The following is a 23,135-nucleotide window of genomic DNA, read 5'->3' on the forward strand; positions in this document are numbered from 1 at the left end:
GTCTGAATAAGCTGCTCCCCAACCTCCAGGGCTCAGATTCTACACCTGAACCAGAGGGCCCCTTGTGCTTTCCAGCTCTGACACTCAGCCATTCCACCATTTAGAGGGTTTACAGCAATCAAGCTCAGGGTCTCAGTGTATCTTGAAATGATGTGAAACAACTTTTCTCTGCCTCAGCTCCCTTGTCTGTGAAATAACAAATCATCTACTCATTTAACAAATAATAAATATCAACTAGGACCCAGGAACTGTCCCAGGTGCTAAGGATGTATCAGTGAAAGCTGTCCCTGCCCATATGCACCCAGCAGTCTAACGGAATAAACATGCAGATATATAATGCAGTATCAGGTCACAAGATGGGCTTCAAAGCAAAACAGCAAGGTAGGGAGCAGGCAATGAAGCGAGAGGGTGCTATTTTAGTTAGAGTGGGGGGGGCAGGTAGCATGTGAGTACCTGAATGATGTGAGGAATAAGCAGGCAGAAGTAACTGACAGCAGAGGAGGAAATGCAAAGGCTCTGAGACAGGGTTGTTCTGACCATATCCAAGGACCTAAAAAGGGGACAGGTGTGCAGAAAGGTCACCGGGGCTGGGTTTTACTCCACAGAGTACAGTGGGAAGCTGTGAGAAGTCTGGAGCAAGAAAGTGGCATAATCAGACAGTATTAACAGGAAACCTCTGGCAGGAATGGAAGACGGGGAGACCATCTGGGGGCCTCCCATCCCCCCCAAATAGAGACATGAATGTTGCTCAGATCGGGGTGGTAGTGCTGGAGGTTATGAGACGTGGCCAAATTCAGGATGCATTCCAAGGGCAGCCTGGACAGGATTTGCTGTTGGGCTGGATGGTGGATGTAAGAGAAAGAGGGAGAGGTCCTGATGACTTCTGGGTTTCTGCTCTGAGAAACCAAAAGAATGGCATTACCATCCTTGGGGTGAGGGAAGACCCAGGAGAGGCCAATTTGGGGAAGAAATGAAGAAGCCAGAGTTCAGTTTTTTAAATATTGAAATGCTTAATTCAATTCAAATGTAGATGTTAAGAAATTGGAAGCACAAGCAGAGTTCATGGAGAGAGACTCCAACTAAATAAATCAGTTTGGATTCTGTAGCATATTTGGTATTTAAAGCCACAAGGCCGAATAATATCCCATATTTAAACCCTGAGCAAGCCAGCACTTAGAGGTCATGGAAAACACGGGACCCACTTGTTAAAAAGGACAACCAGACAAGAGAACAGTATCTCGGAAGAAAGTCATGAAGATACTTCAAGAACAGGGGGGTGGCTGATTATCACATGGTGCGAGGAGGTCAGCTGGGGACAGCGGGGTGGAACTAAACACTGGCTGCTGGGACCGGCTCGTGGAAGACCACAGAGACCCCAACAGAGGGACGTAAGTGGGTTCTGGAGAGAACAGGATTGGGGAGGGTAATACGGAAAGCTTTCCCAAGGAGGTGTGCCATCAAGGAGAAGAGAAATGAGACACTGCGGTATGCACCTGTGCTAAGTGTCAGATGAGACAAACCACCAAAGTAACTTAGCATGATGCCCGGCGCAGGGTGAGCGCTTAAAAATACATCTTATAGTGATAATATCATGAACAATAATGATAAACGTAAACAAATACAGCTGCCATGCAGAACTTCCCAAGATCTGTTCTGAATTGGCTGTATATGGGTAGAGCGGTCAGGCGGCAGGTGTTTTGGGAGTGCTGGCCATCTGCCCAGCTGTTCTCTGCTAAGCGAACGTCAGTTTTCCCACGGATTTCAGCTTGAATTGCACAACCCATTAGCCCCATACTAATGCCAGTCTCATCAAATACCCACTATGAGTTTGGATACTGAGGGCAAAGAAGAAATTAGTTGCCTGTCCTATTGGAACGTCAGGCTAAGAGCAATCAAATAAAATCAACATTTCCTGGGTAATCACTAGCTATCAGTCACCGAGAGGCACAGTTAAAACTCAAGCCCAGCTGGTGGCCAGTGATGATATGTGGTGGGCTCTGGGCAGGACTCTGAGGTCACAAAATGAATCCAAGGGTTCCTGCCCCCAAGGAGCCTGAGCGAGTGGAGGAGACTGCAGATGCTGTCAAATACAGTGATTGGTAGAAGCAGGGGTGCACAGTGCTAGGAAGATGGTCAGCCCCGTCTGCCGTCAGTGCACCTGAACTACTAGCAGGGCTGTTGCTCCCCTTAATTGGAGAAGCACAGGACATCTTCACAGAGGACCCGCCGAGCCCCCTCCCACCCGACCTCAGCTGCCCTTGATAGCACTTGTGCAGAGCACAGACATTTCTGCGTTCTGCTTATTGGGCCACCTCCGTGGAGAAATAAAGAAAACCTTGGGTCCTTTTTCAGTAGGAGAAAAATCTCATCTCATCCCAATCTCATTCAACAACGTTTGGCTCTACTCCTCCAGACAAGTGCTTCCAACATTTTGCCCCTTAACAAAACTCCACCAGCAAAGTAGGCCCAAAGTTATGATTTGTTGCAAAGCTTAGCATATACTTATCTGTGGGATGTTTTCCTTTTAGCATTTCATCCCTTGACTTGGGGGATTTTAAATGCACCACCAGCTTGTTAACTCAGGAAAAGATCCAAGCACTTCACATTCCTCAAACGGTTACCCAGGGAGGATGAAAACATGTTTATCCGGTGAGGGCCCCACATAGGCACTGCCCAGCCCGCTCTGACTGCAGACGTGGAATCCCCTGCAGGGAAGCCCCGTTAATGATGTTCCATCAGCATGGATGCTGGAGCCAAAGGTCAGGTGTCCAAGGGTTTGCACATAAATTAGTTGCATAAAAGAAAAGCATTTAGGCAGGATAAGCACATTATCAGGGGAGTGAGAGATTGGCAGGGTTCATGTTTCCCAAACTTACTATGAAAGTACTTAGGAAATTTCCTATTAAAGAAGAAATTTTTCTATGAATGAATGCTGTGAATTGTGAACTCAGGGTATAAAAACCAGCAGCTGAGAGTTTTTATCTCTGAGACTCCAGGCAGAGGGGAAAAAGTAAATACTAACGATGGCCCCACCCACAATTGCTCCAAAATGGGGACATAGGGAAAAAGGGACATTGCAGACCTAAGCAGAGAAGATCTGAGAGAGGCAAGATTTGCTCACAGCTGCCAGGGGAGGGCTGGATGCCCAAATCCACATGCACCCTCTGTGAAGATTTCCTGGGAGAGGCCAGCAAATCGGAGCCCAGCCAGGCTGAGTCAGTCACAGAGGAAGGCTGCATGCACGCTCAATGCCTCTGCAGCACAGAGCTTCCAGAACACACCCCTCGATTGGCATTGAGTCCTTGCCAGCCTGGCATGGGCTAACTGGACTCCGGCATACAAAAATTCTGATCTGAGCAGCCTAAAATAACCCCCATGGTGCTGCTTCTTACATTAAAGGACTGTTTTGTGAGAGCCTCTACCCATGTCAGCAATAAATTAAAATAATCCCATCTTATGTATTGTTCTAATATTTCTCACCTAATATAGCTAACTTAACTAATATATTTATAATCAAATTCAGTTTACCTGTATAATTAACCTGTGTTTTGTTTTGTTTTTCAGCACAACTGGCCTGGGATGGATCTCTAGGAAGTACTGGTGGAGGAGGACTCAACAGCCAGTTCCCTTCTGGACCAGGAAGGTGACATAAACGAGGAAGGTGGGTCTGCTGTGAATGACAGGAGGTTGGGGACTGTGGCAAACTCAAGGGAGCCACCCGAAACCCTGCTCAAAGGGACAGCCGCTCCTCACCTGGGCCGGCAATGCCACGCAGGAATGCTGGGGCTCGTTCAGAGGGAGATGTTGCAAGAGAAAATGGGAAACCCAGGGTTTTGGGGTAATGGACTAACTTTCGCATGTTGGTATCTAAGTATATAAATGTGAGGTACTTTGCTGGGAAACAGAGCATGTCTTGGGGGCTGTTATTGCCCCAAGGCCTGTTGTAAATGACCTCTGACCTAAAGACACCCTGAAAGATATGACGTGATGCAAGTGTGACAGCACAAAAGTGCTTCAATTTTGTGTTTTCTTCTCCCTACAATATATCAGACTTAGAGGTCCACATCATGGCCTCGTTAGCATCACACTCTTCAGTCCTTATTAAAACTTTTGCTAGTTCCACATAGACTCTACCAGAAAAAGTAGGTTGGTCTCACCTGCCATGGGCAACCAATGCATAGTGGCTGCTCAGAGCTCCACCTGGGGCAGGGATCCGGGCAGGAAGGGGTGCTGAGAGGCATTAGTGATGTCTGCATGAGCACATTGCTGGGGAGTGGTGTCCTAGCATGCTTTATTTATTCTATTCTATTTATGTATTTATGAAACCAAAATTCCTTTGCCAAATATGCTTGCCCTAAGTCCCTTCTGTGTCAAGCAGAGCCATGGCCAGCACTGGGATGAGAGCTGGAAAATCCTGCAAGATGCTCCATATTGTTTCATCACTCAAGGAGGTTGTGAGGAAAGGCAGTGGAACTAGTGGCCCTCCATAGTGGCCTGCAGACACACAGATGGTCTCAGCGCACAGCCATCTACCACTTTCTGTACAACAGTGCTCATAAGAGAAGAAGTCAGAGTGCAACCCAAATATTGTTGAGTGTTAACACAAAGGATGTCAGGAACTCATTGGGGATGTACACCCTGGGGGGGTGACAGGGCTGCAGTCCTTGATAATGGAAAGTGCTCGGCAGTCCAAAGCATGAAGAGAACACTGTATTAGGGCAATCACTGGGGCAGAGACCTTTAATTTTTAAAAAGAGCCTGTTAAACTGGGCTTTAGAAATGATAAAAAAAAATATGGCACATTTAGGAGAGAGGGGCTCTTTAGGGAAGCCGACGCCATGCCATAGTAGAGGTACAGGAGTCGATAGAAGTGCTTTGAAATCAAATTTTCTTTTAGCATCTCCAGTCAAACCTTAAATGTTTCCAAGGCAAATTAATCCAACAGCAGTTTAGAAGATGTAATCAGTGAAGAATGAATAAACTGAGTATATGAATATAAATGATCTTTTCCTAGCGGGAGCCCATCCCTCCTGAAAATGGAAGCACTAACAGCCGTGTGTTTGGTAGGCGACCGCAGCATCCGCCAACCCACCCTGAGCAATACGTTCCCCTGTTTCAAGTTGAGATGGAATCGATATTCCCAGCAGTTGCAAAAGGCAGTGTTACCTTCTGAAAGTCCACATTGGCCTAGTAACGCACATCAATAAAGTGCTAATCAACTGCTCGTGCCAAATTCCCTGCATATTCGAGGGAACATGTGTGGGGGGCCTCAGATGCTCTCATCTATGCCTGTCATGCCTTTATTGGCACAAGTGACTCTTAGCTGGAAAACAAGTCCCAGCTCTTCTTTGTGGTGTCCACTAATTACTAACATGAGTGTATTTCTCTCTAGACATTTGAATTGTTAAAGAAAAAGAGGACACATTTTCATCATTGGAAGTTAATAACCTTAACAGGAGATGCTGAAGATAAGTCCATTTACAGATAATCTCAGAGAAGGAGGGGCAAAAGCCTGTCCTTGAAATAAGCAATCTAACCACACCACTTCACTGTGAAATTGTGGTGCTCTCTCTGTCAAACAGTGGCTGAAAGCCCAGGCTTGGGGCCAAGCTGCCTGGAGGCAAATTCCAGCCCTGACACTTACCAGCTCATTTAGGGAACAATGATTAACCACCCTGTGCACCGATTTACTTGTCTGTGAGGTGTGGATCATAATAGTCAGGCCTGAATTGATACAGTGGAAAGCTTAGGTACTCAACACATAATAAGTGTTCAATAAATGCTAGTTATTATCACACACCCAAAATCAGTCTCTGAGGCTCATTTTGAAAAAGCAAATTTCCCAGATCTCCCAGGGAATAACAGCTGGTACAGAATTAGAGCCCATGTCTACCAGTCAGAGACATCCCCCTGCCATGAGCAGAGGCACCATCTGCTGGCACCAACAAGCCCCCCACAGCACCAGATTGCATTCAGTGTCCATTCGCAGAGTACGTGCTCAGTGCCAGGCATGGTGCAGACAGACAGGGAAACACTGTGAGCAAGAATGACAAGGTCCCACCCCATCACCAAGCTGGCCTTTTAAGGGTAAAGACAGATCAACAAAACAATAAGCCAACATGTTATCACACACCCCATACCAAGTGTAGACAAGTATGTGGAGGTGCTAGAACTCTGCAACCTGATAGGAATGTAAAATGGTGCAACCATTTTAGAAAACAGTTTCGTAGTATCTTAAAAAGTTAAACACACACTTACCTATGATTCAACTTTTCTACTCCTCAAGAAATGAAAGCTTATGTCCAGAGAAAAACTTGTGTGAATATTCACAGCAGCAATAGTTGTAATAGCCAAAAATTAGCAACAGCCCAAATATCCATCAATAGATGGGTAAACTGTGGTACATTCATACAATGGAATACTATTCAGCAATAAGAAGGAGTGAAGTACTGACACACATGATGACACAGGTGAATCTCAAATTAATTACACTGGGTGGGAGGAGCCACACAAAAGAACATAACACAATATGATCCCATTTATATAATATTCTAGAAAATAAAAATTAATCTTTAGTGTCAGAGAGAAGATGAGTGTTTCCCTGGGGATGTGTGGAGATGGCCAGGAAGGAAGGACTACAAAGGGGGATGAAGAAAGGTTTGGGGTTAAGGATACAGTCACTACCTTGATTTTGGTGATGTACACTTAGGTACTGCCAATTTGTGTACTTCAAATAGGTGTAGTCCATTGTTATGTGTTGTATGTCAACTATACCTCTCTAAAGTTGTTAAAAAGAAAATGTTAAGAGTGTCATAGCATCCTTGCTACACCCCTTTTGCACTTAAATCCATGTATACCTATGTTGTTAAGTGATCCAGCTAACTTCTAACACTTGGTTAAATGATTTGAGTTTCTTCAGGAAACCCAATGCATTTGAATGTGAAGCTGACACATTCTGCTCACAAAGCTGAAAGTCAGGAGTTCTGATTATGAGCCAAGCTCCACAACATCCCCTTCCCTCCTCCTGAGCATGAAATAAATATACGCAGGAGACACCAGGCCCTGGGGCCATGGGTGGTGCTGCCCTATATCTGAGATGCACTCACAGACCCAAGGCTAGACCTAGCACCCCCGGACCTTGGACCTGGGCAGGGCCTGGATGGGGAGGGGCAGATGGAGGCTGTCAAGAGGGGAGGGAGGAAGCACATGGCCATGTACACTGAGCGGGCAAAGCTGGGGGTTGCAGGTTTACTGGCTCATTCCAAGATTCCTCCGCATCATGCAGAAACAATTCCAGAATGTTAGTTCTTAATTAGAGATGCCAAAGACAAAAATGAACAAGAGGTCTAATTAATATTGGAATCAGAGTGATTGCGATGGGAGCAAAGTGTTGGGAATACAGCAATATCCATCCACTGACCAACATGAAATATCTGTCACATCTCCAATTAGGATGGACAATAAAAGTCCAAACTGTTAGCATAAAGAAGGACAAAATGAGGCAGTAACATCCAAGCTGCCTGACAACTTATTTTTAGCTGCCTGGCTCCTGGCAATGGGAGAGAAGGAATTCATGCCCAGAAATAGAATAACAGTGTTTTCTGTAGGAATTTTTGCCCAGCATTGCTAAATGAGAAAGAAATAGCCTGAAGCTTCCTTCTGATTTCTCTATATCTTCTTCTAAATAAAATTAGGATCAGTCAGAGAGCGTCCTTAGAAGCCTGCTGTAGCCCAGAATGGACACAGACCCTTCAAAGTAAGTCAGTGCACAGACTGTTCTGAACCCACTTTCTTGCCTTCACCACCACCTGCAGGGCCTCACATCATCCACACCCTCCCCCCTCTGTGATGGGGGCTGCATCTTCCACGTCACTTACCTGTTCCCACCAAGCTCAACACACTGGTGCAGGCCAGGCTCACAGCCCCGGGCAGAATGTGCTGGCTGAGCTCCTGCCATTGAGTGACTTGCCAACACTTTATAAAAGTCAGAAATCTTATCTAAAAATCTGATTTCAAAAAACATGTCTTTAAACAAGAGAGGACATAAGAAGAAACTGTCCCCTGTCTGGTACCATGAGTTTGGACACGCAGAAGACTCTTTACCCAAAGCCCCTGAGAACAGCCACCTGCACGGCTCTGTGCCTCAGTTGGCTGAGCTGTAGGATGGTGAGAGCTCAGCACCTGCCTCATGGGGGCCATGGGGGGCATGGCTGTGAGGGAAACAGCACCAAGTCTGCCCAGTGCCCCTTGTACTCACATGCTGTTGCTGCTGTTCATTGTGATGGGTCCCGGGACCAGAATAGGAGACAGGGACCCCACCTCCAGGGCAGACATGTCCACATGCACAAGGCACGCAGTGTGCCGAGGCCCCACGAGGTGCATCTACACGGGGGCCGGAGACCCAGAGGTAAGAGCGCCTGGGGGTGGCAGGAAGTTGCTGGCTGGGCAGAGCAGGGGTTGAAACAAGTCCAGAGGGATTTGTCCGGATGCAAGGAAGGTAGAAAGGATGCTGGGCAGAGGAAACAGCATGAGCACAGGAAAAAGACCACACAGAGGATGGCAGGAAATCAGAGGAGGAGAGAAACCAAGGATAAGCATGCTTCTGGATCCATCTTTGCCTGAAGTCATCTCAGCTTTTAGTTACATGAGTCAGTACATCTCCCATTTTTTGCTCAAGACAGCTGGATTGGGTTTCTATTACTTGCAACCATAAGAGAGAAAAAAACAGAATACACCAACACAGGAATTCACTGCAGGCCTGTCAGATCCCACTACCTACTACATCTGTCCAAGCCCCTCAGCCTAAATGGTGATGCCTTCCGCTCAGGACATCAGCACAAAGGTGCCTCTCTAAGAACCATGCTCAGGACACTCCCACCTTCCAACATGTGCTTGCTGTAAATTCCACGTGAGGAAAACCAGGTCACACAGCCTTGTGTAGGTGCTGCGCAATAACCCAGGAAATGCAGCTGCCCTCCTGAAGCCACTTCTGTCCTCCAGTGGGGACACTGGGGCTCTGTTTAGTGACCAGCTATCTACACATTGCTCAGCAAGCAACACAAAACTTTATATTTTTATAGCATATCCACTGCCTTCCTTTAACCCTCGCCGACCAAGTTTGGAAACACCATCCTTCCCTGGGGCACAGAAGGCTTTAAAATATTAATACCCATTTATGAGGCTTTTAGCATCTCCTTAGTGCAAGTCCAGCTGATATCGGAAGACTGGAAACTTAATTATTGCAGCCAGAAATTGGAGGATACTGTCAAGATCAGCATGAGTTACACTTCTTTCTTCCCAAACGTGAATGAGTTCCTCCCCTGCTGACGGCATGTGACTGGCTACCATGGCTCTGACACCACGATGCATTGACAAACAACACAATTATCAGCACATAAAAATGCCAGGCCATTGCTTGGTCAGAAAGACAAGACATTCAAAGAATAAATCATAATTACAACATGGAAATTGCATTTTTCTTCCTTCTTCAGAAGACCTTTAGCAAAGAAACTTGGCAAAAAAAAGAAACATATTGTGGTAGGCAGCATAAAGACATCCCCCAAGATGTCCATTTCCTAATCTCCTGAACATGTCAACACATTACTTTATGAGGTTGAGTGGGTTGATTTGTGGCCCCAAAATGGTATGTCCAAGCTCTAGCCCCATGTACTTGTACTCCCCACATCTTATTTGGGAATGGAGTCTCTGCAGATGTAGCTAAAGATCTTGAGATAAGATCATTCTGCAGAAGGGTGGCCCTTAAATCCACTGATAAGTGCGTGTATAAGAGAAGGCTGCCATAAAGAGACACTGAACAGGACAACATGGAGATGGTGGCAGAGGCTGCAGGGCTGTGGCCACAAGCCAAGGGACACCTGGAGCTACTAGACATTGGAAGAGACAGGAAGGACCCTCCCCTGGAGCTTCCGGAGGGAGTACAACCCTGACCACTCCTTGACTTCAGACTTCTGGCCTCTAGATCTGTGAGACAATAAAGTTGTGCTGCTTTAGTAACTTATTTAATACTAACCACTGAGTTTGCAGTAACTTATTATAGCAGTGCTGGGAAACTACATGGCAGAGGGACTTTGCAGATGTTAACTGAGATAAGGCTCTCGAGATGAAAGGATTCTCCTGGGTTCTCCAGGCAGGCCTGATGAAATCACAGAGGTCCTTACTAGAGAGACAGACATGATGATGGAGTCAAAGGCCAAAAAGAGATCTGAGACATTAAGTGCTGACTTTGAGGGTGGGGGAGAGACCTTTCCAGAGGCTGGAAAAGACAAAGAAACATATTGTCCAGGAGGGCCTCCAGAAGGAACGCAGCCCTGCCGACCCATCTGAGACTCCTCGCCTCCAGGACTACGCAATAATAATGTATTGAGCTGCTACATTCATGGTCATTTGTTACAGCAGCAAGAGGGAGCTAATACACGTGCCTTCCAGGTGATGAGGATGAAAACAAGTCTTTTGCAAATGCAGAAAAAGCCCATTATCACTGACTCCCTGATGGGAAAGCCATAGGAGTGATTTATTCTTGTAGGTGCCTCCACGCCCAACAACCCTAGATGTAGTTCAAGATGCACAGAAGTGTAACCAGGGGCTCTGGAGCTAGCCTGCCCAGGGGGAAACCCTGGCCCTGCATCTGCTGCTCAAGGAATTACCTTCCTGTCTACACACCATTTCCTGCATGTATGCTTAGAATAGCAGAATTACCTACCTTAAAGGCTTGCTGTGAAGACAAAATGGACCAACATTTCTAATGTGCTTATTTAAATAGTACCTGTCACTTAATACATTTTCAACAAACGTCAGCTGTTAATACTCATTAGCTAACCTATAAGCTCCTAAGAACAGAATTCACATGCATCCCACCTCTGCAGCTCACAAAGTTCTTTATATCTTGCCCTCCACACATGAATGATCAATAAGTATTTGTGGAATACAAACCTCCCCATGAGAACAGAACAGGGCTTGGATCATAGGGTCAAACCTAGGTATCCACCCAGTGCCCAGTCCCTTTGCCCACAGAGGACCACCTACAGCTCTTCAAAGATTTCTAATAACAGGAAAGTCCCTGGAGATATTCTGTTAGCAGCTGGCTTGTCCCATCTCTGGGAAGCTCCAGCATTCCTTCATTTTTCATTTGTTAATATTTGTTGAGCCCCCACTGTGTTCCAGACACACTTAGGACTGGGGACAGAATAGTTAATAGACGCTATAGACCTTACAATAAAGTAGAGGCTAAAATAAGGGTACTGACATGTAAATATATATGTAGATATAATATAGAGATATAAAAGTTATTGACCCATTATGGGTCAAGCACCATGTGACTTCCTTTAGCTATACACTCCTCTGATCATCCCCAAACCTCCCTGTTGAGATTTCATCATACACAGATTTAACAAACAATAATTCTGTTACACGTGCTTAGAATGACTTTGTATTGCAATCTGACTACACTTCCATCAGAAGACATAAGGGAGAAATGTATCTTATCTTCAATTCCCCCCAAATCTAACTTACCTAGACTCCCCACAACATTTCCTTTAAAACTAAACCTTACCCCAGAAACTTGGGCACAGCTCAAATGCAAGGAGGTGTTTTTAAATGTCAACTGTTGTTTGAACTTTTGGAACCCAGGTAATTCTCTATAGAATCTTCAAGGGTTGTTTTGATTGTTGTCAGTTCTGCCTTATGCCTGACTTGAGAACAAATCTCTACAGAGGTTCTACTGTATCACTGTCATCTTCATTTTACAAATAAGGACACTGGGCTCAGATGTTATCTGTCCAAGTTCAGACAGCGTGGAAGGTGGAGTCAGGATTTGAGCCAACACCATCTGTCTGAAAGCTCCAACAGGAACTCGCCACCTCTACACTCTTCATGTAGAGCTGAGTGGTTCCTTTCTAACTTCACTCCTGGAATCTAAACAGCATGAATCTACTCCATATTCCAGAGGATGGCCCTTGAAGGACCTAAAAGGAGTGGGCATGTCTCCTCTTCACCTACCGCAGGGCCTTTTCTTCTCATCACCAGGCTAAACACACACACTCCCTTCCATCATCTCTCCTGTGATTTTGATTTCAAGGGCCCTCAACCCCCCAGACACTTTCTGACAGAACACAATCCAATTTCTAGCATTCTTCTTACAGCCTAGGGGAACACAGAAATCTCCATCAGATCAATAGAGTGAGAACTATCATTTTCTTACTTTTTAATAGAGGCCAGGGTACCAGAAGTATCTCTTTCATCTGAAATTTACTATCAGAACACCAGCAGCACAAGTGTAGGAGAAAGGTCAGATGCCCATCAGCCTCCTTGTGGCAGACAAGAGGGAGTGGTGGGGAGTGTCGTGATCTGGAAGGCACAGCCTTTCCCAGCTCCAAGTGAGGGTCACAGCAAGCAATACGAGCCCAGGGCCACCTTACCCTCTGATTTTCAGAAGAGGCTGGGAATCAGATTTCTCTGTGAATTTGCCAATTTGGGCAGGATAACAACAAATTGAATACACACATACACTACTGTTAAGATGCATCCTCTACTTATATGGTTTTCTTTAAACACAGAAGTAGTTCGTCAACTTTTAGAACCTGACATTTGTCCCTCCCAGTCCTTCCAGATCAGGCCAAGGTTTCAGCCTTTCAAATCCTTTATGTCCTTGGATTCTATCCACAAAAGTCATACAATCCCAGGTCAAAGAAGCCAATTTGTGTGTCACCACAATTTACGTCTTCCTAAATACATACATTGCCCCTTACCTAAACTGTGGTGCCAATGCACAGAATTTCCAAGGCATGAGGTTTCTGGTGAATCTCTCAAGATCCACCCTGCGGATCACATAGTGAGTGTTTTCTGCACCAGGAAGCAAGGACTGAGTAACACCTCCACAAATGAAGGGGATCTCTCCCTGGAGTACTGATGAGTGTGCCACCTGCTTGGGGATGTCCTTGGGACAATGCCCAGGGCAGCCACAGCTCTGTGGACACTGATAGTCTCAGAGTTGCAGCAAAATTGAGTACAAATATTGATACTAATGCTGTTACAAATGAATTGCAGATAGGTAACTGAGCCCCCTCAACTGACCCAGGCCCCAGGATTTGTAAGAGAGCCCAGATTCCTCTAGTAAAGTCTTAACGCAGCCTTGAGCTTGGTGCTCTGCACACTGTGGTTTGTTTTTTTGAAGATCAGACTGTGATTTGCTAGAAGAAAGCTCCATCTTCATGAGGCCACGAAAGTGACAGTTGAGCAAAAACCTCTTGTCTTCCAAAGCAATTTATCTACCAAGCTGGGCAGAGGATATTTTTGGTACATTTCTGCGAAGGGAAGACAACCAAGTGTAAGGCAGTAATGAGACCCAGGGGCTTGGACTTGCCCCTGGAGGATGGAGCTCTGCAGGGTGGGAGAATGGGGGCCCACCCTGTGGGGCTCCACACCTGGTTCTCAGGTGGAACAAGGCTCAGAGAACCGCAGATGTAGGCCATTGACACAGATGCCATCTCTGCATGGCACCCCTGGTGTCTCCCTCCTGGCATGACATGGGGATGGTAAGTAATGCGCATTGTCAAAGGCAACCAAGGGCAATGTATCATCGGTATTTTTCATTCTGTGCAGATAAACTTTATGCCCTGGCTCAGATCTTTCTAAATTCTGAATATAGAAGGTTGTAGATTTGTTTAATCAAACCTGCCCACAGAGTACAAGGCCTACTAGGAGCCCCAGGGCAAGGCTGTATGTGCTTTGAAGCTACTCCATCTTCTGTCTCCAGGGAGAATTAGCATTCCAAGCCCAGGAATCAGGCTTCTTTACATTTGGGTTTTCTACGGATTTTTTTTTTTTTTTTAATTAGGCCTCACAGACACATCAATTCTTCTTTATCAAAACCATCTCTGGCTTCAGGCACAGCCTCCTGGAGGTCACAATAAGAAGAAGTCAACCCCTCCCAGATCTTTCCCACCCCAGGGGAAACCCCGCAGGCTTTTCTGTCTGCTGCAGAGTTCTTCAGACCAGGACCAAATTTCCCTTAACCTCCAAACTGGAGACTGCGGAATTTGAAGAAGGCCCGTGTCTCAGCATTATCATATATTTCTAAAATGAATGAGTAGATAGAGCCTGGGGGCTGTCTTAACAACTTAAAGGAGAAAGGATAGTTCTGCAGACTTAAGCCCTACCTCCATGAGGTCTCTCCTGCAAGAGGCAACTGCCAACCAGTGTGCCAAGAAAGAAATAGGCAGACACTCTACACTGGGTGGTTCAAACAGACCCCTGCAAAGAATGCTAAGTAAACCACCGGCTGGTTCCTGAATGAGTTTGGATTCACAAATACAGCTAATTAGGATGAAGAACCCAGGAAAAATGTTCCATGGCCAGATTACCCCAACTGTGAGCTGCATCCCATTGGGTCTCGAATTAAGTTAGACAGCATATGGGTGAACTTGTTTTATTTGTCATTTACTTTAATGCATTTAATTTTTAAAAATTGGTACATCAAGCTCATAGATTGTACTGTCTTAAAATGAAGCTAAACTCGTATTTAAGTTTGAAAAAGTGAAGCATTTAATGAAAATATATCGAGTAAATAATATTTGTCACTGAAGTTGGCCAAAAATGAGAAGATGGCATGTAAGTCGCTACAATTAGGGGAATATTGTCCTATGCAGAAAGGGAAGGAAAGAAAACGTTCCACCCAGGATTGAGAACAGGGTTCCCACCGCAGACAGGGAAGCGGCCCGCAGCCTCCCCTGTGGTCATCCCGCTCCAGTCCCTCGGGGCCCCAGGAGGCTGCTTGGGGGACACCCTGGGACCGAGGCCAGAGTGTGGCACCCGGGGGGGCGCGAGGCCGTGTACCTTGATCACGTCTTCGTCTGCAGACCGGCACTCCACGGACCGCGATACGTCGACCACCGCGCCGTCCTCCTGGATGGCCACGACCTTGACGGGCAGGGACACAGCCTTCCCGGTGAGCACGGCCGTGTTCAGCACCTCCGTGTCCTGCAGGAGAGCAGAGGGCTAGTCAGCGGACGGCTCCCGGGAGCATCCACCGGGTGAGCGGCCTCCACTTCCGGAATGGCCTTGCTTCGGGTTCAAACGAGGACCAAGGCAGCCAGCGCTGCACAGGGCACCCACTCCCCGTGCCTCCCTACCTTCTTCCCAGAGCCCGGTGTCCAGGGCCTCTCCAGGCCCTGGCCCCGGTGCTGACCTCACAGCTGGCTCCTCTCTTTCCCGGATGGCGCCTCAGCTCTGTCTTCATAGCTCAACCCTGGCCTGTTGAATCCCTGCCATCCCACCCCCACTGCTTCATGGAGGGTGCCCCCAACCCTGCTGGACCACTGGACCCCAGCTGACCTCCTGTGTCCACGCTCTGCCCACCCATCGAGGGACTCTTTCCCATTTCAGTATAATTCAGGTGATTTCTCTCCCAGGTTAAACTCTTGAAACACACCCCACCATTGGAAAGATAAAATCCAACTTCAATAAAAACCAATATAAGTGTTTTTTGTGTAATGGGCAGGTATTAATTTTGCCTGATGAGGATCCATGGATGGTGAACATCCATCCATCCTTCCTTTTTTTAATGACAACATTTCATTTTTCCTTTGGGTATCATCTCACTCTACTCTTAATGAATGGGGCTTAGGTGGTGCTGACCCCAGGCTACCAAATCAGGCTTCACAGAGGAGCACGTGAACCAAATGTGGACATAAAGGTATTCCAGTCCCATGTCCCCAAAGACTGACTCAAGCAAAACCCAAACAAAAGAAATCTAAGAGTAGGAGAACACAGATTCCTGGGAAAGAGTACTGGATTTCTCAATCCAGCAGCATCTCTATTATCTTTGAAAATTTAGGTTAATAAAATTAACTCTTTTACTTAAGCCAGTTTTAATTTGATTTTTTGTCACTTGTAACTGAAAATACATGAGATTAGGCAACATGCTAGGCTCTAGGAAAGGAGAAATGACTAAAATAAATATCAACCTCAAGCCTACAGATGCTCACAGCCTCCAAAAAAGACCCTACAATGATATTCCCAGTCTGAGTTTCATGGGAGGGACTTCACTTTTCATAATAACAAACCACAACTAATCCAGGATTGTGCTTTTATTTCAAATACCTTTGCAACCAACCACATTTCCTCCATCAGCTTTTTCATGTTGTGGCTGAGATTTTTGCAACCATGTTTTCCAGTGTCCATCGACAGCCTCTCCAAAATCCCAAAGACAATTCCTACCTGCCTCTGGCACAATGAGAAAGCAGTTTATCATATTCAATATTACATTGAAATCATTCCCGGGTGCCAGAGTCTGCCAAAAATTCACCATCTATCAAAACACAAGTCTTTTATTCTGCATCTATTGTGCCAGCTCTAGGTTTTATGTCTGGAAAACATATTTATATTCCTTTATGAAGATGAGTTTCTATTAATGTTGCATGCTAGAGTGGCATCAGTGAAAATGGCAGTGTAAGGACATCTGAAAATTCTCCTCCTCTTAAAAGCAATGAGGAAACTGGCAAAAAAAAAATGTCAAAATCAACTTTTTCAGAACTCAGGAAAGAAAACAAAGGCTTGTGACACCAGGAGAGTATTTAAGAAAAATGGCTGAATCTTCATTTTAAAAATAGAGAACTTTATGGCAGTTTAACTTGACTTACTCTTATCCGCTAGTCTCTGTAGCAGCTTTGAAAAAGAACAGCCCAGGTTCACAGGAAAAACCTGCAGTCCAAAAGCCACTGGTGAGAGCAGATCAGAGCTGGAGATCTTTCAATACCTTACTTCCAGAATATTACCATTATCTGACTTGAGGTTTCCTGGAAGATCCCACTTGCAAGGCTGTCAGCATTTGACCTGACTCTGAGCTCTCCCAGTGTGAAAATCTTGTTCCTTAGAAGGATTTGTTAAAATCAATTATAAGCAATTGTTTAATTTTGTAGCTGCCTGAAGTGGTGGATAACAGCTGGGGTAAACAATAGTCTAATCAAAAAGCTTAACAAGAAAAGATGAGGAATGAGATGTCCAGAAGGGCTTTGAAAAACAAATTCATAAGCTGGGAAATCTATAAAACCATGCTCATATTTAGGGCTGTGTGCGTGCAAAGGACCATGTTTATACTCAAGCAAGATGTGGAAAGGCTCTAAGCTCTCACCTCTGGTTGACCTTGAGGTTTTATGAAAGCAGGAAGTGAAAACTAAGGCAGAGCCCTCAAATACCTGGCTGAGTATTAAAAGCATGTCCCAACACATACAAAAGGACCTTTAAGACTTATTGACTTTAAGACTGGGACACTTATTGATTCCAGGTGTCTAAAATTATCTCTGTCCAATCATTGGCTGACCACCAGCTAACCAGAAACTTCAGTGTCCATACACAACAAATAGAGACTTTACAGAATTAGTTCACAACAGTCACCAAATGAATAAACAAACAACTATTACTACAACAAATAACAAAAACAAATCCAGGGAAGGGGAGATAGTCTGATTTTAGAGTTACAAATAATGTATGTTGGATAACATGAATCAGATTTTTCACTGTTGGAGAAATGAGTTTAAAATGGAAAGGAGAAAGAGAGTGAGCTCCATGGTCATGAATCAGAACTGGAGGTAGTGCCATCAACTCACGGGATGGCAGGTGTGTGTGTGTGTATGTATGTGTAAGTGTAGGGGTGTGTATATGTGTATATACTTAGACAATGATGCTTTGGCAATCAGCGCACTAGACCCAGATTTCAGTCCTAACAACCATTTTCCAACTAAAGGAAACAGAGCTTCTTGGAGAAACAGCTGATTCTAGGGTCAAGGCACAGAAAGTACAAGATAATGAACCTAAAATAGACTGTGGAACAAGAAGGTAACAAAGTGCTCAAAGATACATCAAAAGGACAGAGGAGACAGCCTTAAGGAGCTCCCACTGGCCAATGGGGGACAATTTTACAGCACTATAAACAATTGTAATGGCTAACTGTAATTTTATATATATATATAATTTGTATATATATATATATATAATGTAATATAAACTATATATTATATAGTATATATGTATAATATATATTATATATCATATACATAATATATGCATATATATGTATAATAAGAATATATATAATAAGCTTCTGAGTCCATAACATAAACAAACGGGAAAAAGAAACTTCATCCTTTGGATAGAATTCCAACTAATAAATGTAAAAACAAATGATGACATTAGAATACCACCATCTGGCAACCACCACTTATTACTATAATTGTTTCAGGCAAGAATTATTATGGCTGCTACTAGTGATTAGAAGTATGGTAGGAAAAAGGATATTTGTATAGTGTCACTGTATCTCTGCAAGAGACTTGCTAATTTTGAAGAAAAACAGTTACTTTGTGGTACCAAAACCAGCATACGTCACATTATCCACATGACCAAAGATAACATTACTAGTAATGAGATAAATAGACACCATATGTCCTTAAAAAAGGACATAATATCACTTCTGAAGTACCTCTCCCCAAAAAGTGAATCTAATAATGAGGAAACATTGGACAAACCCAAATTAGGGGGCATTCTACAAACTAACTGGCCTGTGCCTTTTGAATACATCACAGTCTAAAAGACAAAGTCTGAGAAACTTCCAGATTAAACAGAAAAACAAGTTTTTCTTTTGCTATAATGAATGTTAGTGATACAGTCTCTTAAATTTGAATAAGGTCTGGGGATAAGATAATTCCTTGTATCGATATTAACTTCCTGATTTTGATAATTTTCACTCTACTTAAGTAAGAGTTTTGGGGAAATTCACACAGAAGTATTTACAGATAAAGGGTATTCATATGTGTAACTCTCAAACACTTGATAATAACAATAATAATGCGTGTTCCTGGAGAGAGAGAAAATGTTTACTTTGGGGAATTTTGGAGAAAGTATTTTTGGGAAATGCATCTATTCAGACTCATAGGTAATTTTATAATAATATGAAAACCAAAAGAACAAATCAATAACTAAATGCATAAAGGTACAGGATATAGTAAGTACCTAATGAACATCATTTATGACAAATCTTTTCTCAAACATCTAGATAAGGGCCACCACAAGTGATTTGCATGCATTATATGTTAATAACAATGCATATTACAACAAATACAACATAATATGTATTAACATCTAATAATAAAAAGAGCACCAAAGATGTGCCTGGTACATCATAAGTACTTGCTAAATATTTACTGATCTTATTAGTATCTAATTTAATCTTTAAACAGCCTTACTGAAGAGTTACTATTTCTATCCTCATTTTACAAAAGAGGGAGCCAAAGCTGAAAAGGTTCTTTAATTTGGCCAGAATCACACTCATGCAGAGCAACCAAGCCAGGATGTCAACAAAAGCATGTTCCCACCAAAGCCCACCATCCTGACTGCCTCTCAGCCCGTCACCTGTACAACAGAACTAAGAATCTATTTCTGTGCCTAACTCAAAAGCTTTAAGGATAAAAGATAGGGTTTAGAGGCTTTGATTTTAGAACTTGTGTAAAGATAGTTTACAAATGTGAAGCTTAAATTTTAGTAGAAACAGCGAAGTAGGCCCCAAGCCCAAGCCATGACCAGGTGTGGCTTCTGGTATGTTCTATGCCAGACTCTCTGCTAGCCTGTGACGTTCTGGATCACAGTGTTGAGACCCAGCAGCCCACATCCTCTGCTTCCTGGCACAGGCCTGTCAGCCTCTGAACAGGAATCTAACGCCAACCCTGCTTTGCTCTCAGACACCTCGTCTTCTGATTTCTAAAGCTGCAAGACAGATGTAAACTTCACTCAAAAATAAGCAAGGATGCTGTCTGACTCCAACTGAAATAATGATTTTCATTCCCACTGTTGTATATTATATAACTCAGAAATCAGCCCAGTTCCCTCCACGTGATGGCTATTTCTGGGATTCTTATAACTTATTATCCACAAAGCAGAAATTGATTTCAAAATTCAGCCCTTTATGAGTCCCTGAATGTGAAGAAAGTTATTTCAAATAGGATAGCCCTCAGAAAGAGTCAATAAAACGTGTCTCTGTGAAAGTCCTGTCCAGACGTCTCCCAGGTGGCTCTGAGGCAGAGGCAAAAGCTGTTTAGCAGGAGCATCCATCAGCTTTCGCCCAGAGCCTGAGGCCAGCCCTTAACTTCAGCCCTGAGCTAAGAGCAGTGAGATGGCAGTTGGACACGACCGAGCGTCATCGTGCAGAGAGACGGTTGTCCAGTGGGCTTATCTCCAGGGCAGACACAACAGGAGATAAACAGGGGAGCCCCTGCACCTCTGTGCATGTGGGGCCTCTGCAAGGAAGCAGGCGCTGAGCCAGGAAGAGCCATGGGCTGTAAGCTCCATGGGCCAGGACTGTGCCCCTGCTCTCCACTGCCTATACCCCCTGGGGTACGTAAGATCTCAGAGGTTGAAGGCAGCAGAGTCTTCCAGCCATGATGGGAGAGAGTCAGACAGAAAGCTAGAGAGACTGGCAGAGGAGAGGATCCCCCACTGAAGCAGGACAGAGAAAACAGACAAGAGAAAGAAGAGAAGGAAAACACACAAGTTTTTAAAAAGCTAGGCAGAGACCGAACGAGATGGGGGCAGGAGATAGGGGGACATGCAAAAGGTTCACAAGATGAAACTTGGGCTGGCTGCTGGGCTTTGGGGTCCCCTCTGCCTCCACGCATGCAGAGGACCTGCTCATTCACACAGGCCAGCCTCACCCAGAATCATCACCATCAGTGTCCTCTAATCCATTCCTCTCCTGAACCGTCAGCACTTCCTTAGTCACAACTGCAACCTGCTAATAGCGTTTCTTTGTTTCCAGAGGGGAGAGACCTTCTCACCTGCTTGAGCTAAATGAAAATTTAACACAACGTCCAGTTGCTGCCAGGCCAGCAGGCAAATGACTTCTACTCAGTTAAAATCTGAACCAGAGTGGATGACTCTCCTGGGAAAAGTGTCCCTGAGGGAAGGCCGAGCAGGCCGACACCCAAGTGCTCAGCAGTAACAGTATCTCCATAGGGGTGAGTCTCATGTATAGTTTCTGTGAACTGCCCAGTGCCCGGTGACTGTGGCGAGCCAGGGGAGGCCAGCAGATGCCCTTCCTTCTGACAGGCCAAATCTATGGGTGGGTGGATAGAGAGGCGAGGGATGGGGACAAGGAGTGGAAGGGTGGGAGTGTGGACTTAGGGTCCTCAAGAGAGAAAGGCACAGACAGACACACTGAGAATGTGTGGTCCCAAAGGGAAACAGACAGGACACTAGAGACAGCTTGGGCACGACAAACTCAAAAAGAGCAAAGGGGCAGGGATGAAGGGAGGGACGCAGAGAAAGGGAGCCGGCAGGTCAGGGGCATGAACTCAGACAAGACTGGCAGGAAGAAACCCAGAGGCAGGGGCAGTGAGCAGAGAAGAAGAGCCTGCAGACTTTGCCAGCCACAGGCTGTCTGCCGCAGACGGACCCCAGTGCATCTCCTCCACGTGTCCACTGTAGGACCTAATGGCCTGGCCCGGCCCTCCCTCCTGCCCCCATGACCGGCCAGCCATCGCTGATTCAGCTCTGCCCCGGCACAGGATTATTCTCACATGCAGACACTGGGTGAAGCACCCCTGAAAATGAGGTGCACCTGCCAGGGGATCTTCACACAGTCATGTCCACTTAGACTCCTGGTGGAATCCAGTGTAGCTAAAAACATTTGTTCAGCAAATGCTCAAGGCATTGCTAGGCATACAAGTAAGTGAAACCCAACAAAAATTAGAAAGCTCTAGAGAATACATGGACACTATACCTTATGTGGTTTTGTTCATTTAATTCATGTAATATGTCGATGAGGAAGAGCTCTTACCATCCCCATTTTAGAGATGAGAAAACAGGGGCACAGAAACAGACCTGAGATGACATCACCAAGTACCTGACACTAAAACCCAGAATGTCTCACTACAGAGTCTGTGCCCGGAACCCTTGCACCATTCAGCTTACTAAGAATAATATGGTATCAACGCATAAAATCATAAACATTCTGCCAAATAGAAGGCTAAGCACTTGACATATTCTAGCTTGTAATCCTCAGAAGGAGTGTCTTTTCTGACCAGTGTCACTTGTACTATTTCTACATGTGACACTATTTTATTGTGTAGGAATTACCACAGTTTAGAAATTACCCAGTTAATCTATTTGCCTTTGATCTGCCTCATCCATTAAAAATTGATTCTTTGACTTCTGCTTCCACTTATGACCCAGAATTGCTCCACCTGCTGTAACTGGAGAATCAGACAGAATACACGAAGCACCTGTTTTCAGACACTAGAAAACAGGTAGAAATAAGGGAAGACAGGTAAGCCTCTTGATGACCCCAGGAAGAGTAGATTCGAATGAAATGCTGCAGTCTGGCTAGGCTGAGGAGAGATCAGCGTTCAGGGAGAGCAAGTCTCCTGGGATTTGGCAGGCAGGTCATCAGAGTCAGAGGCTGTGTGCGTGGGGAAGGCAGGCCTGAGTGCTGCAGAGGGCCCTGGGGTCTCTGTCTTGGTACTCACCTGGGCACACAAGGGCAGAGACAGAACCTGCAGAGCAGCAAACGGACCAACCCAGAACTCACACAGCCTGGAAAGGGTCCACATCCCCACCCGACTGGAGAGGCCACGCGATCCCCACACGCTGGGCAGGGCATACCTAAAGGAGGGCTGACCCATGCAAGCACAGCCTGCTCTAGACCGCCCCTAACAAAGCTTAAAGGCAGCCTGCAAAGGGGCAAACTGATCGGCCACAAACAGAACTCGCACCAGGACAAGGTCAATGGCCCATCCCCTCTTGGGAAGACACTGCCATTCAGATAGGATGGGTCATTTTCCCCAGCGCAGCAGCTGATGAGCGTCACCTACTGTCCACAGCTAGAGAAAACTCATTCACGGTCCCTAGCTCGCCAGGGACTGCAAACTCCTCCCCCATGCTCGCTATGCTCCTTCTGCCTAAAGAGCCAGTCAGCCATGTGCTGCCAGGGTTCAGGGCCATGCTGGGGAGCCAGAGCCCGTGGGCATATGAACTCACTCTGACTCAGTTTCCATGTCTGTAAAAGGTGGTCAGTACCTGTACCTATGCCTCATAACGTAGTCATGAGTACTAATTAAGGGAATGCATTTAGAGCA

General features: G+C 45.3%; 1 protein-coding gene across 1 annotated transcript in view; it reads right to left on the bottom strand.

Annotated features, from left to right (window-relative positions):
* Nucleotides 1-23,135, bottom strand: part of LOC118930471 (transmembrane protein 132B) — a 328,876-nt gene that overhangs the window by 15,286 nt on the left and 290,455 nt on the right. The window contains exon 5 of the mRNA XM_036921803.2: nucleotides 14,851-14,994. Within this exon, the coding sequence (XP_036777698.2) occupies nucleotides 14,851-14,994 (144 nt within the window). The remainder of the gene's footprint in view (nucleotides 1-14,850; nucleotides 14,995-23,135) is intronic.

This window comes from Manis pentadactyla, chromosome 14 (genome assembly GCF_030020395.1).
Source record: "Manis pentadactyla isolate mManPen7 chromosome 14, mManPen7.hap1, whole genome shotgun sequence".
NCBI lineage: Eukaryota > Metazoa > Chordata > Mammalia > Pholidota > Manidae > Manis > Manis pentadactyla.